Here is a 16001-nt window from a genome sequence, read left to right on the forward strand (position 1 = left end):
AATGGACAGTTGTTATATTTGTAGGGCAGCATTATGATTACATTATTTAGAAAGGAAGACGGCCATCTTGGTTAGTGAAGGTGTTTAGACGTCATCTTGTACTGGGTCTTTTTCTTTGCGAGCTTGCATCATTCTGCCGTAGTGTAGGCCTACTCTATATCTGAGAGCATCACTCGTAGCCTCTCGCCCAAAGAGAGCAGACACAACAGCCCCCTTTGACCAGAAACACACAGCTCATATAAAAGCAGAGAATAAACACTGAGTGGCCGTAGAAACAATATGGAGTTGTGTTTGTGTCCAGGTCTCCAGTCTACTATGGATGAGGAGATAGAGGAGGGGGATCCTACCTCTAAGACCACTCTGTCTGGGGAACATGGCCGCCGGAGCAAAGCTAAGAGGTAGGAAGAGGATCTCTCTGCCTGTGACTGTTGTCCATCTCAGAGCTCAGCAGTGATATATCATGACTCCATCATTAGTCCGACAGCTGTGTGTGTGTGTTGAAGCCCAGAGCAGCAGGAGAGAGCAGACTCCCCTGGACCCAGCTGGGTCTCCACAAAGAGTTTCCAGTCGATGGAACAACCTGCTAGGTTTAAAGATGGAGATCAGTCTATTGATAAGAGGTAAGGATGTATCAGAGATTATGAAGATACAGCTTCTGTCAAACGTCCATAAATCCTGGTTCTTGTTTTTCTAGAAGAGTCCAGCAGCAGAGAGCAGACCCCCCTGGACCCAGCAGTGTCTCCATGAAGAGTAACCACTCTATGGAACAACCTGCTAGGTTTAAAGATGGAAATCAGTCTATTGGGAAGAGGTGAGTATTTAGAGAGTGACCGGTCAGACATGGAGGGGGGCTTCTTCAGCGAGGAGGAACGGGGGGGGGGGATGTTAAGCCCCCCTCCATGTCTGACCGGTCACTCACTCGTTTGCGACATGGAGGGGGGCTTCTTCAGTGGTGGAGGATCGGGGGGGCGGAGGGGGGGGATGTTATGGTGGTAAAAGGCTGTGATTGGCCGCGTCACACTGTAAGCAAGAGTTGTCAAATTGTTTTGCTCAAAGGTGACTCTGATCCCATTTCATTCAGATCAGTGTGAACAGCACAAATCACACGGAATCAGGTCCGTTTGACTCTGGTTTGGGCCACTGTAATACCTGGTCCTGAATCAGATACAGGAGGGGTGTCTTTCGATGCAACCTTTTGGTTAGCCAGTCGTATTGTGATTCATGTGACTTTAACGTTACTCTAGAGCCACATTCGTCATGTCGACCACATCTAAATAAGGCTCTGACTTTAAAGAAGCACTTTGGTACGTCAGTGTTATTTTCCATCTGTTCCGTCCGACAGATGGAAAATAGCCTTCTGGCTAACTGGTGCAATCACTGTCCCTGTTAAAATAAACCAAAAAAAAAAGTGTAGATCAAACAGATTCATAATTCTGTAATATAGTTTCAAGAATGAGGTTACTCAGAGTCAGTAATAACATCTCATTAACAAGTTATAAGATCTTATCAAGATAATTAAAGACTTAAAAGCTTGAAAGAAGTGAAATGCTCTCACCTTAAAACTGCCTTGTAAGAAGAATTATCTTGACAGCATAAAAACTGCAGTCTGAGTAAAAGCTGTGTTTGTTGTGTTGAAGCCCAGAGCAGCAGGAGAGAGCAGGCTCCCCTGGACCCAGCTGTGTCTCCATGAAGAATGACCACTCTATGTATAAACCTCCTGACCTTAAAGATGGACGCCCCTCCAGAGAGGAGAGGTAGGAGTTTCAAACAGACAATGAAAACAGACCGTGTCGTTGTTATCAGACTAAATCAATACTTATGTTTACAAGTCGGGAAAAATGCAATTGATTGTGTGTGTGTGTGTGTGTGTGTGTGTGTGTGTGTGTGTGTGTGTGTGTGTGTGTGTGTGTGTGTGTCTGTGTAAGTGTGTGTGTGTGTCTGTGTAAGTGCGTGTGCATGTGCGTGTGTGTGTGTGTGTGTGATAATCAGCAAAGAGCAAATGTAGATTCAGGATTCAGTTGATGAACTGTTCTCAGGTAGCACAGTCATCTCCTTCTCCACCTCTAGAGGGAGCCCTGACACAAGGAGGCACACGCTCTACTATATGCTGATATAAAGTGTGTTAACAGAAGATAAAAACGATATCTATATATTTATAAATATAATACATCCTGTGTGTGTGTGTTCTCTACAGACACCAGGAGAGGTCAAAGGCTACCAGTGCTCAGTCTGAACAGCAGCATCAAACAGAGCTGATCAAGGTGTGTAAAGGTCCACCTTCAGCTCTACTTGAACATTAGAAAGCATCTCTTGTGGTGCTCATAGTCTCCAGGCTTCCCTCTTTAAAACAGCGGGACGTGAATCCAGGACAGATGCTTCTGATGTCCTCAGTTTGTTCAGAGTAAAGTTCTCCTTGATGTTTGTTCTGTTCCAGAGGGCTGAGGAGAACGCACACGCTTTCCTAGACAAGGAGCTGAAGAAGCTCTGGAGGGATCTCTTCTCAGATTACCCACAATGCTCAGAGGGTCAGAGAGTGGAGGAGGAGGAGGTGGATGGTAAGAAGGAGGAGCAGAGGAGGCGCGCCATAGAGGGAGTGGTGGACATCACAATGCTCTGCCTGATGGAGATGAACCAGGAGGAACTGGCCGACACACTGTGGGGCGGTAAGAGACTCTTATTTTGAAGACAGGGGAGCCAATTATTTTCAAGCGCACATGACTCTTATCTTGAAAACAGAATGAAAATGTATATTTTAAAGAGTTGTATGAGACTCTTATTTGTTCTGTTCAGACTAAATTACATAATCAAATTTAGTAGAGATTTCTTCATTTAAAATTCATCAATGTGGAGATATCTTTCTCCTTGGGGGTTTAATGGTTTGATCCAGATATGAACGGTTATTGTGGGGGAATCAGGTTAAATGGTTTGATCTGGAGGGTATGGAGGGTTATTGTAGAAGTTTCAGGTTAAATGGTTTGATCCAGATATGAAAGGTTATGTTGCATCCATCAGGCTGAAGAATGTTAAACAATAAATGGCAAATCAACAGCAGAATAACTGTGGAATTATTCCAAAGTGGAATAATTGGAAGATATGCAGCACTATCTTGTTATATCTGCATATGAAGTAAATTTCCACTGATTCACTATCATTGTTATTATCATAAGACCAATGATTTTGCTGTATAAATAACAAATAAAAATGAAAAAAATATGTATCCATTCCTTGTCCCGACCAGCTTCTCGAACCACAAGTAACGAAGTCAGTAAATATGATGAAGTTGATCATTTTACAGGAAATATTAACATGCTTCAACTGATGTCACCATCCACTATCTGATGTCTTCTGTTCATTCTCATGTAGGATTTGCTGCTGTTGAGTGCCAACGTAAAATCAAGTCTCATTTGAAGAAGATGTTCAGGTGTGTGTCTGAGGGAATCGCTAAAACAGGAAATCAAACGGGTCTGAATGACTTCTACACAGAGCTCATCATCACAGAGAGAGGCAGTGGAGAGGTCAACAAAGAACATGAGGTCAGACTGATTGAAACAGCTTCCAGGAAACCAGCCATGGAGGAAACACCAATCAAATGTGAAGACATCTTTAAGACCTTACCTGGACGAGATCAACTAATCAGAACAATAATGACAACTGGAGTGGCCGGCATTGGTAAAACCATCGTAACACAAAAGTTCACTCTGGACTGGGCTGAAGGCAATGCCAACCACGACATACACTTCACATTTCTCTTAACTTTCAGAGAGCTGAATTTAGTGAAAGAGAAAGAGTATAGCTTGGTGGAACTTCTTCATCACTTCTTTATTGTGACCAAAGAAGCAGGAATCTGCAGATATGAACGGTTAAAAGTTCTCTTCATCTTGGATGGTCTAGATGAGTGTCGACTTCCTCTGGACTTCAAGAGGAACCCGATCTGGACTGATGTCACAAAGTCCACCTCGGTGGACGTGCTGCTGACAAACCTCATCAGGGGCATCCTGCTTCCCTCCGCTCGCATCTGGATAACCACACGTCCTGCGGCAGCCAATCGGATCCCTGCTGAGTGTGTTGACATGGTGACAGAGGTGAGGGGGTTCACCGACCCACAGAAGGAGGAGTACTTCAGGAAGAGATTCAGAGAGGAGACGCTGGCCAACACGATCCTCTCCCACGTCAAGAAATCACGAAGCCTCCATATCATGTGTCACATCCCAGTCTTCTGTTGGATCACTGCTACAGTTCTGGAGGACATCGTAAAAACATCCAAGAGAGGAGAAGAGATGCCCAAGACCGTGACTCAGATGTACAGCCACTTCCTGAGGGCTCAGTCCATACAGGGGGACAGGAAGTACCATGGGAGATCTGAAACAGATCCACACTGGAGTTCAGAGAGCAGAGAGATCATCGTTTCTTTGGGAAAACTGGCTTTTAACCAGCTGGAGAAAGGCAACCTGATCTTCTACGAGGCAGACCTGGCAGAGTGTCACATCGATATCAAAGAAGCCTCAGTGTACTCAGGAGTGTTCACCCAGATCTTTAAAGAGGAGTGTGGGATGTACCAGGACAAGGTGTTCTGCTTTGTCCATCTGAGCCTCCAGGAGTTTCTGGCTGCCCTTTATGTCTTTTTGACCTTCATCAACGATGGTGTCAATCTGCTCTCAGAAGAACCACCCACCTCTGGGGAAGATAAACTCCTCCTCCTCTACCAGAATGGTGTGGACAAGGCCTTACAGAATGAGAACGGACAACTGGACTTGTTCCTCCGCTTCCTCCTGGGCCTCTCTCTGGAGACCAATCAGATTGTCCTACGAGGTCTGCTGGGACAGACAGGAACTAGCTCACTGACCAATACAAAAACAGTGTCTTACATCAAGGAGAAGATAGATGGAGATCTCTCTCCAGAGAGAAGTATCAATCTGTTCCACTGTCTGAATGAGCTGAACGACCGTTCTGTAGTGAAGGAGATCGAACAGTACCTGACATCAGGAAGTTCCTCCGGAAAATCTCTCTCTCCTGCTCAACTGTCAGCTCTGGCCTTCATCCTACTGACATCAGAAGAGGAGCTGGACGTGTTTGACCTGAAGAAATACTCTGCTTCAGAGGAGGGTCTTCTGAGGCTGCTGCCAGTGGTCAAAGCCTCTAAAACATCTCTGAAGGTTCACTAATAACATGTATTACAATACACACTACACAATATAAATATAACTGGAATATAAGGTTAAAATAATATGCAAAAATCCCTGTAGGTTTATAACAACATGCATTACTATTCTACTCATAACATAATTAACATACTAGTTATACTATTATACAAAACATCACTTTTGTCCTATTAACGTATAATGTATAACAGTAAAAACACGTAAGAGGATATTCAGAACAATAGAATATAGAAGAAGTATCCATTCAAAAAACATTTTCAATCCCAACTAAATTACTATTTAACATTTTACATTGAATATATAATGAAAATGTATACATCAAATTATTTAGTAATTTTGGGGTAAACTAATAACATTCTGCATTATGGAATAACTTAAAGCTTTCTGTTGTATTGATCACAGTTCCTGACATGTTCTATTTATTGTGTGCAAAGGCTCAATGGCTGTCATCTGTCAGAGAGATGCTGTGAAGCTCTGGCCTCAGTTCTCAGCTCCAACTCCTCTAGTCTGAGAGAGCTGGACCTGAGTACCAATGATCTGCAGGATTCAGGAGTGAAGCTGCTCTCTGCTGGACTGGGGAGTCCACACTGTACACTGGAAACTCTCAGGTCAGTTGTCAGCCTCTTCTTCAAACTGGTTATTCTAGCTTCCAGTAAGTGCTGCTCCTGCCTGATGCATTTCTGTTGATCTTTCCCTGCTGACAAAACACTCCCTGGTTCTACACAATGTTAACGTCTTAGCGTACCAAACACAGCAGACTTCTCCTAACTCTAACCAAACAATATCTCATTGAGTTGTAGCTATTGAGAAAGGAGCATTTGTTTAAGATCCAGTCACATCCAAGTGAAGAAAGTTCTGCTGACTGTGATGTCATCTCCCCACTTCCTCTTCCTGTTCTCAGAAAGGGTGACACAGCTTTGTCTCCATGAAGTATCAATAAAGCTTTTACTTGTCTTCAATATCTATGGAATGAATACACTTTATAAATGTGGTTAATTTAGTAAAAACTGCTCTCAACCAGATCCAATACATGGTGTGTGTGTGTGTGTGTGTGTGTGTGTGTGTGTGTGTGTGTGTGTGTGTGTGTGTGTGTGTGTGTGTGTGTGTGTGTGTGTGTGTGTGTGTGTGTGTGTGTGTGTGCAGGTTGTCTGGCTGCCTGGTCACACAGGAAGGCTGTGCTTCTCTGGCCTCAGCTCTGAGCTCCAACCCCTCCCATCTGAGAGAGCTGGACCTGAGCTACAATCACCCAGGAGACTCTGGAGCTGCGCTGCTCTCTGCTGGACTGGAGGATCCACGCTGGAGACTGGACACTCTCAGGTATGGAGAGGACAGCTCACCACTCAGGGACAAAGTCTCCTACCAGGATTCAAGCTGCTGCTAGATGAAGTGGTTTGAAGAGGCAGCTGTCACTCATGTTGTGTAGAACGTTATGAGACAGCAGATGATGAAGGTGAATGTTTCAACATGCTGCTCTCACTGTGTTTCCCCCCCAGTGTGGAGCACGGTGGAGTGTGGAGGCTGAAACCAGCTCTAAAGAAGTGTAAGTGTCTGTTTGATTCATCACAAAGCACACTCACTATTGAGATGAAAAGTCCATCCATACAGCAGGAAGTGGGAATGAAGATGATGGCTGACATCATGTATCTTACGTATATTATTACTGTCCACCATCACAGTTAGCTTGTATAAAACCCAGCAGGTATTACATTGTTACATTGAGGGGGGGCGACCGGGCTGAGGGGGGGTGACGGGGCTGAGGGGGAGGGGGAGGGGGAGGGGGGGTGACGAGGCTGGGGGGGGGGGGCAGTGAGGGGGAGGGGGGGTGACGGGGCTGAGAGGGGGCTGGGAGGGATGGGGCTGAGGGCGAGCTGAGGGGGGGGGCTGAAGAAGAAGAGAGAGCGATCACAAAAAGAGTCTGAAAGAGAATAAAAAGAAGAAGAGGGCAGGAGAACAGTACTAGCGATGATGATGATGAGGATGAAGAATGGTTCTGCAGCTCATCATGTCTGGTTCTCCCTCAGATGCCTGTGAACTCACACTGGACCCCAACACGGTCCACAGCCTCCTCTCTCTGTCTGAGGACAACAGGAAAGTGACGCTGGTTGGAGAGGACCAGTGGTATCCGGATCACCCAGAGAGATTTGACTCCTATCCCCAGGTGTTGGGTAGAGAGGCTCTGACTGGCCGCTGTTACTGGGAGGTTGAGAGGGAAGGACGGGTTGTGATAGGAGTGACATACAGAGGAATCACAAGGAGAGGAGGGGGTGATGACAGCGTGCTTGGAGGGAACAACAAGTCCTGGAGACTTTATTGTTATGATGGTGGTTACTATGCCCGGTACAACGGTATAGAGACAGCCCTCCCTCTCCCCCCCGCTGGCTCCACCAGAGTAGGAGTGTATCTGGACCGGCCTGCTGGCTCTCTGTCCTTCTACAGAGTGTCCCCAGGTGGAGGAGGGTCCTCAGACACACTGACACACCTCCACACCTTCTGGTCCTCCTTCACCCAGGAGGACCTCCTCCCGGAGGTGGGGGTATGGACCCCCTTAGGGCCCTTAGGGACCCCCTGGGTCGGCTTCTCTGTGTCTCTGTGTCAGTTATAGACACACACGCACACATGCACGCACGCACATGAAGGGTGCGTGAGGGGGAGTGTGGGGGGGGTGAGGTTCAGGGGTAGGGCTGAAGTGGGGCCGGCGGGGCTGAGGGGGGGTGAGAGTAAGGGGGGGTGAGGGGGGTTATGGCCTTGTCTCTGTGTCAGTTATATATATCTCTCTCTCTCTCTCTCTCTCTCACATTTTTTATTTGAAATGTATATAAAATACCTATCGATGGTGAATGTTTTTATAATTTCACCCTTTACCAGTTTTGGTTTCAAGGGCTCTGATATCATTTTTGTCATAATCCTGATTTACACCTGCTTTAAAGCAGATTTTATATTTTATTCATAATAACCAAGAGGTCTGTGGGATAATGTTGCATTCTGTTAATTACTTTAAACTGAATCTTGATTCCTTGTGTTCTCTTGAGAAGCAAACGGCCGCAGAACATGTTCAGTTATTAAAGATACGTGCACACCTGTTGATGATTTGTAATGCCTGCTTCTTCTACGATTTTAGTCCTTGTATTTATTGTGTACATGTAAGGGATTATTCTTCTGTTGTATTTGTTAATGAAGCATAATTGTAATAAACAACTCAGTGGATCCAACAGAAGGTTCTCGTGTGTTCAGCCGCTGGTTCTTCCCCTTTCTTCAGTTTAACTCCTGTGTTGTCCTAGCAACACACCTGGAATGTCCCTCCAGCCCCTTGGGTCCCAGCAGCTCTCTGAGGGGTCCTGACCCCTGACCTGGACCCAGTCTTCAGTCCCAGGTCTCTGAGGGGTCCAGCCCCCTGACCTGGACCCAGTCTTCAGTCTCAGGTCTCTAAGGGGTCCTGACCTGGACCCAGTCTTCAGTCCCAGGTCTCTGAGGGGTCCTGACCTTGACCCAGTCTCAGTCCCAGCTCTCTAAGGGGTCCTGACCCGGGCCCAGTCTTCAGTCCCAGCTCTCTAAGGGGCCCTGACCTGGACCCAGTCTTCAGTCCCAGCTCTATAAGGGGTCCTGACCTGGACCCAGTCTTCAGTCCCCCACTGGCTCTTCCTCAACTCACTGGTGTCTTGGGGTACAATAAGCTCCGACCTCTGGAGACATTTCCTCCAACACGTCACAACACACAACAGTGGAGTCTCCATCCCCTCTTCATCAGTGTGTGGAGGGAGGATATTATTAGGATAATGTAAATTATTAACTAATATCACACCAGTAAGTTCAGTTATTAGATGAGTGAATGAATAACTAAAATATATGACTGTAGAGGCCAATTCCTTTGTATCGCGTGTGTCTGCGTGTGCGCGCACACACTTGTACTCACCTATTTGAATGGCATTCAAATAGGTGGCAAGAATTTACTTCTTAAACATTACAGGTATATCAGTGGTTTGTTCGCAGTAGAGCTCTGGTCCAGACAGTGGTTTGGTCCCAGTAGAGCTCTGGTCCAGACAGTGGTTTGTTACCAGTAGAGCTCTGGTCCAGACAGTGGTTTGTTACCAGTAGAGCTCTGGTCCAGACAGTGGTTTGTTCCCAGTAGAGCTCTGGTCCAGACAGTGGTTTGTTACCAGTAGAGCTCTGGTCCAGACAGTGGATTGTTACCAGTAGAGCTCTGGTCCAGACAGTGGTTTGTTCCCAGTAGAGCTCTGGTCCAGACAGTGGTTTGTTCCCAGTAGAGCTCTGGTCCAGACAGTGGTTTGTTCCCAGTAGAGCTCTGGTCCAGACAGTGGTTTGTTACTAGTAGAGCTCTGGTCCAGACAGTGGTTTGTTACTAGTAGAGCTCTGGTCCAGACAGTGGTTTGTTACCAGTAGAGCTCTGGTCCAGACAGTGGTTTGTTCCCAGTAGAGCTCTGGTCCAGACAGTGGTTTGTTACCAGTAGAGCTCTGGTCCAGACAGTGGTTTGTTACCAGTAGAGCTCTGGTCCAGACAGTGGTTTGTTACCAGTAGAGCTCTGGTCCAGACAGTGGTTTGTTACCAGTAGAGCTCTGGTCCAGACAGTGGTTTGTTACCAGTAGAGCTCTGGTCCAGACAGTGGTTTGTTACCAGTAGAGCTCTGGTCCAGACAGTGGTTTGTTACCAGTAGAGCTCTGGTCCAGACAGTGGTTTGTTACCAGTAGAGCTCCGGTCCAGACAGTGGTTTGTTCCCAGTAGAGCTCCGGTCCAGACAGTGGTTTGTTCCCAGTAGAGCTCTGGTCCAGACAGTGGTTTGTTCCCAGTAGAGCTCTGGTCCAGACAGTGGTTTGTTACCAGTAGAGCTCTGGTCCAGACAGTGGTTTGTTACCAGTAGAGCTCTGGTCCAGACAGTGGTTTGTTACCAGTAGAGCTCTGGTCCGGACAGTTGTTTGTTCCCAGTAGAGCTCTGGTCCGGACAGTGGTTTGTTACCAGTAGAGCTCTGGTCCGGACAGTGGTTTGTTCCCAGTAGAGCTCTGGTCCGGACAGTGGTTTGTTACCAGTAGAGCTCTGGTCCGGACAGTGGTTTGTTCCCAGTAGAGCTCTGGTCCGGACAGTGGTTTGTTACCAGTAGAGCTCTGGTCCGGACAGTGGTTTCTTCCCAGTAGAGCTCTGGTCCGGACAGTGGTTTGTTACTAGTAGAGCTCTGGTCCAGGCAGTGGTTTGTTACCAGTAGAGCTCTGGTCCAGACAGTGGTTTGTTCCCAGTAGAGCTCTGGTCCAGACAGTGGTTTGTTACCAGTAGAGCTCTGGTCCAGACAGTGGTTTGTTACCAGTAGAGCTCTGGTCCAGACAGTGGTTTGTTACCAGTAGAGCTCTGGTCCAGACAGTGGTTTGTTACCAGTAGAGCTCTGGTCCAGACAGTGGTTTGTTCCCAGTAGAGCTCTGGTCCAGACAGTGGTTTGTTACCAGTAGAGCTCTGGTCCAGACAGTGGTTTGTTCCCAGTAGAGCTCTGGTCCAGACAGTGGTTTGTTCCCAGTAGAGGTCTGGTCCAGACAGTGGTTTGTTACCAGTAGAGCTCTGGTCCAGACAGTGGTTTGTTCCCAGTAGAGCTCTGGTCCAGACCGTGGTTTGTTACCAGTAGAGCACTGGTCCAGACAGTGGTTTGTTACCAGTAGAGCTCTGGTCCAGACAGTGGTTTGTTACCAGTAGAGCTCTGGTCCAGACAGTGGTTTGTTCCCAGTAGAGCTCTGGTCCAGACAGTGGTTTGTTCCCAGTAGAGCTCTCTGCTCCAGGCAGTGGTTTGTTACCAGTAGAGCTCTGGTCCAGACAGTGGTTTGTTCCCAGTAGAGCTCTGGTCCAGACAGTGGTTTGTTCCCAGACGGGGCTCTGGTCCAGGCAGTGGTTTGTTCCCAGTAGAGCTCTGGTCCAGACAGTGGTTTGTTCACAGTAGAGCTCTGGTCCAGACAGTGGTTTGTTACCAGTAGAGCTCTGGTCCAGACAGTGGTTTGTTACCAGTAGAGCTCTGGTCCAGACTGTGGTTTGTTCCCAGTAGAGCTCTGGTCCAGACAGTGGTTTGTTACCCGTAGAGCTCTGGTCCAGACAGTGGTTTGTTACCAGTAGAGCTCTGGTCCAGACAGTGGTTTGTTCCCAGTAGAGCTCTGGTCCAGACAGTGGTTTGTTCCCAGTAGAGCTCTGGTCCAGGCAGTGGTTTGTTACCAGTAGAGCTCTGGTCCAGACAGTGGTTTGTTACCAGTAGAGCTCTGGTCCAGACAGTGGTTTGTTCCCAGTAGAGCTCTGGTCCAGACAGTGGTTTGTTACCAGTAGAGCTCTGGTCCAGACAGTGGTTTGTTACCAGTAGAGCTCTGGTCCAGACAGTGGTTTGTTGCCAGTAGAGCTCTGGTCCAGACAGTGGTTTGTTCCCAGTAGAGCTCTGGTCCAGACAGTGGTTTGTTACCAGTAGAGCTCTGGTCCAGACAGTGGTTTGTTACCAGTAGAGCTCTGGTCCAGACAGTGGTTTGTTACCAGTAGAGCTCTGGTCCAGACAGTGGTTTGTTCCCAGTAGAGCTCTGGTCCAGACAGTGGTTTGTTCCCAATAGAGCTCTGGTCCAGACAGTGGTTTGTTACCAGTAGAGCTCTGGTCCAGACAGTGGTTTGTTACCAGTAGAGCTCTGGTCCAGACAGTGGTTTGTTCCCAGTAGAGCTCTGGTCCAGACAGTGGTTTGTTACCAGTAGAGCTCTGGTCCAGACAGTGGTTTGTTACCAGTAGAGCTCTGGTCCAGACAGTGGTTTGTTACCAGTAGAGCTCTGGTCCAGACAGTGGTTTGTTACCAGTAGAGCTCTGGTCCAGACAGTGGTTTGTTCCCAGACGGGGCTCTGGTCCAGGCAGTGGTTTGTTCCCAGTAGAGCTCTGGTCCAGACAGTGGTTTGTTCCCAGTAGAGCTCTGGTCCAGACAGTGGTTTGTTCCCAGTAGAGCTCTGGTCCAGACAGTGGTTTGTTACCAGTAGAGCTCTGGTCCAGACAGTGGTTTGTTCCCAGTAGAGCTCTGGTCCAGACAGTGGTTTGTTACCAGTAGAGCTCTGGTCCAGACAGTGGTTTGTTCCCAGTAGAGCTCTGGTCCAGACAGTGGTTTGTTCCCAGTAGAGCTCTGGTCCAGGCAGTGGTTTGTTTCCAGTAGAGCTCTGGTCCAGACAGTGGTTTGTTACCAGTAGAGCTCTGGTCCAGACAGTGGTTTGTTCCCAGTAGAGCTCTGGTCCAGACAGTGGTTTGTTACCAGTAGAGCTCTGGTCCAGACAGTGGTTTGTTACCAGTAGAGCTCTGGTCCAGACAGTGGTTTGTTGCCAGTAGAGCTCTGGTCCAGACAGTGGTTTGTTCCCAGTAGAGCTCTGGTCCAGACAGTGGTTTGTTACCAGTAGAGCTCTGGTCCAGACAGTGGTTTGTTACCAGTAGAGCTCTGGTCCAGACAGTGGTTTGTTCCCAGTAGAGCTCTGGTCCAGACAGTGGTTTGTTCCCAGTAGAGCTCTGGTCCAGACAGTGGTTTGTTACCAGTAGAGCTCTGGTCCAGACAGTGGTTTGTTACCAGTAGAGCTCTGGTCCAGACAGTGGTTTGTTACCAGTAGAGCTCTGGTCCAGACAGTGGTTTGTTCCCAGACGGGGCTCTGGTCCAGGCAGTGGTTTGTTCCCAGACGGGGCTCTGGTCCAGGCAGTGGTTTGTTCCCAGTAGAGCTCTGGTCCAGACAGTGGTTTGTTCCCAGTAGAGCTCTGGTCCAGACAGTGGTTTGTTACCAGTAGAGCTCTGGTCCAGACAGTGGTTTGTTACCCGTAGAGCTCTGGTCCAGACAGTGGTTTGTTACCAGTAGAGCTCTGGTCCAGACAGTGGTTTGTTCCCAGTAGAGCTCTGGTCCAGACAGTGGTTTGTTCCCAGTAGAGCTCTGGTCCAGACAGTGGTTTGTTACCCGTAGAGCTCTGGTCCAGACAGTGCTTTGTTACCAGTAGAGCTCTGGTCCAGACAGTGGTTTGTTCCCAGTAGAGCTCTGGTCCAGACAGTGGTTTGTTCCCAGTAGAGCTCTGGTCCAGGCAGTGGTTTGTTACCAGTAGAGCTCTGGTCCAGACAGTGGTTTGTTACCAGTAGAGCTCTGGTCCAGACAGTGGTTTGTTCCCAGTAGAGCTCTGGTCCAGACAGTGGTTTGTTACCAGTAGAGCTCTGGTCCAGACAGTGGTTTGTTACCAGTAGAGCTCTGGTCCAGACAGTGGTTTGTTCCCAGTAGAGCTCTGGTCCAGACAGTGGTTTGTTACCAGTAGAGCTCTGGTCCAGACAGTGGTTTGTTACCAGTAGAGCTCTGGTCCAGACAGTGGTTTGTTACCAGTAGAGCTCTGGTCCAGACAGTGGTTTGTTACCAGTAGAGCTGGAGGGGTGAGGAGGGGGGGAGAGACTGCACCGGAGGCCCCACTGGTCTCTCTGAGGGGGGGACCTGGGGGGGGGGGGGGGGGGGGGGGGGGGGCAGAGGGGACCAAGACCTACGTTCCGAGACCAAGACCTACGTACACACACACACACACACACACACACACACACACACACACACACACACACACACACACACACACACACACACACACACACACACACACACACACAGTGCCCCCTATGGGCCAAAATATATAGAGACCTGCATATATAAATAAATAAATATAAATGTCGGAAACAGCTGAAACCCTTTGTGAAGTCAGGGGCTGAGCTATAGGCATTACCAACCCTGATAATAATGACACATAAACACCACAACAACGCTGCTCCACAGATACTGGATACATAATTGCTACCTATATCAATCTATCTATCAGAAAATATGTAAATCTCTCTTTCTCTCTCGTACGTAGGGTAACCAGACTTCCTCCTTTGCCCGGACATGCCCTCTTTTTGAGACACTTTTAAAGGAATATGTGGCGGAATTTGAATCGTCTGGGATTTTATTAAAGCCTCATACATGTTCACATTGAATTTGCGTTGCGTTCTTCTGGGTCTGTCACAAACTAGTTAGGCTAGCCTACTCAGTTCTGTTTGCTTTGCATTGGTGGAAGTGAGTAGGGGGCGTGGTTAAGTAGAGCCTTCAGATTGGACGGTTTGACTTACTTAGTTACCGTCATGTTTTGCATTTTTTTCTTTTCGCATTATTGTTTTATAGGGACCTACTCCTTGAATCACATGTATCTATGTACTGTAAGTAGTGTTAGGGTGAACGGGTCTGAAGGGTATCAACCACCATAGAAACGATAGAAAACGTTAAATTAAAATCATTTTCTCGTGAGACCTGAAAGAATTTCATAATAACTAACAAACTCAACGTCATATACAATCACTGTACGACTATTATGAAAATAAAATAATACACATTTCTCGCTAGAAGTTTTCATTGCATTTTCCACTATGACGTGGCTATTTCAGCCATGTTCTTTGTTTTGTGTTGCGTCACTTTACGTGGACGCAGCAGCGGTCCGGGCTCTTGGGCGCTGTTGATGCTGGTACAAGGTGTTGCCAAGTCAAGGAAAATAAATATGAAAATAAACTATTTGTCAAAGCAACAATCAAAGCATGTAACACAAAAGTTCTCCTACTATCAGAAGTCTCTCTCGCAAGTAACACGTTGACGTAACGCAAGGGGGTTACGACGTAGGCTAGTCGTGGATCTTTATGGTTCTGCGTCGGGTTTAGGCCTACGCTTTGCATGTCGGTGGTAAAGAGTGAACCAATAATTGGTCTTTCTCTGTGCATGCTATTACTTTCCATTGGTCTACTAGACGTTTTGATTATGGAATGGATTCTACCAACTTGGAAAGCAGATTGCGACTCTCAATTTGCAACAAAAGCAGAAGATAGGTTGCAAGGTTTTTTCTTTCATTTTGGACTGCACACACATCGCGAGTGGCGGATACTCGCACAATGTACACACATCACTGTCTTTACAATTTCTAGCCAACCGAAGTTTAAAGATTGTCTAGTGGTTAACTCTTGAATCACATGTACTAAGACCTGATGGGTTAGTAGTCAGAGAACAACTCATTAACGCGGGGATAAGGGGTTTGATTCCTTAATGAAGCTAGCTTTTTTCTTTCACATTGGACTGGATGTTTGTCTGCTTTCTCCCTTGTTCTATTACTTTACCATTGGTCTACTAGACGTTTTGATCATGGAATGGATTCTACCAACTTGGAAAGCAGATTGCGACTCTCAATTTGCAACGAAAGCAGAAGATAGGCTGCTCTACGCGTGTTCCCGACAGTGCTGACTGGCACATACCTGGTCGACACCGTCTCCCGTGATCTCTTGTAGAAATGTTTAATTTTTTTAATAGAGCACTTCATTTTTGTCATTTCCCACAGAGGGAGATTTATTATTGTTAGTACTTACAAAGGGATTTTTTATAATTATTTGTTTACTACTTCAGTTTCTAATGCAAAAAGTAAACCATCAAAATGTTTCTGTCCGCTACCAAAACAGGGCAATCATTATTTACCGTTTGTTTCCAAAAAGAAATCCCATTGTCAGTAGGCCTAATGAAATAAAAAAAACCTTTTCTAAATACTCGTATAACAAAAACGCTGAATTGTAAGGGTAATAAATGGTGCGTATCAAAGCCCTGTTTTTCGAGGTCAAGATTGATTGATTGTGTGTCAGCAGTAGGCTAGACTCTGGGCTCCTGAGACGACGGCTCCGTGTCGATGTGAGAGCCCGCCGCCCCGCGGTGAGTCATGGAAGTGAACAGTTATGTGTGGAACGATGTTAGTCCACCAACATGAAACATAATCATCAGTTTAAATGCTTCGGTCCAAACAATACAGCGTCTTTTTATGACAAGAAGTTGA

At 47.1% G+C, this 16001-nt stretch overlaps 2 protein-coding genes across 2 annotated transcripts in view; both read left to right on the forward strand.

The window, feature by feature from the left end:
- LOC115542969 (NLR family CARD domain-containing protein 3-like) overlaps positions 1–16001 on the forward strand; it is a 397473-nt gene that overhangs the window by 22369 nt on the left and 359103 nt on the right. The window lies entirely within an intron of this gene.
- Positions 2633–5162, forward strand: LOC115541786 (NLR family CARD domain-containing protein 3-like; the record flags this gene model as incomplete). The annotated part of the gene is made up of 2 exons (XM_030353626.1): positions 2633–2663; positions 3364–5162. Coding segments are annotated over 2 exons (1830 nt in total), but the record flags the coding sequence as incomplete, so codon positions are not given.

The sequence above is a fragment of the Gadus morhua genome, chromosome 4 (assembly GCF_902167405.1).
Source record: "Gadus morhua chromosome 4, gadMor3.0, whole genome shotgun sequence".
Classification (NCBI taxonomy): Eukaryota; Metazoa; Chordata; class Actinopteri; order Gadiformes; family Gadidae; genus Gadus; species Gadus morhua.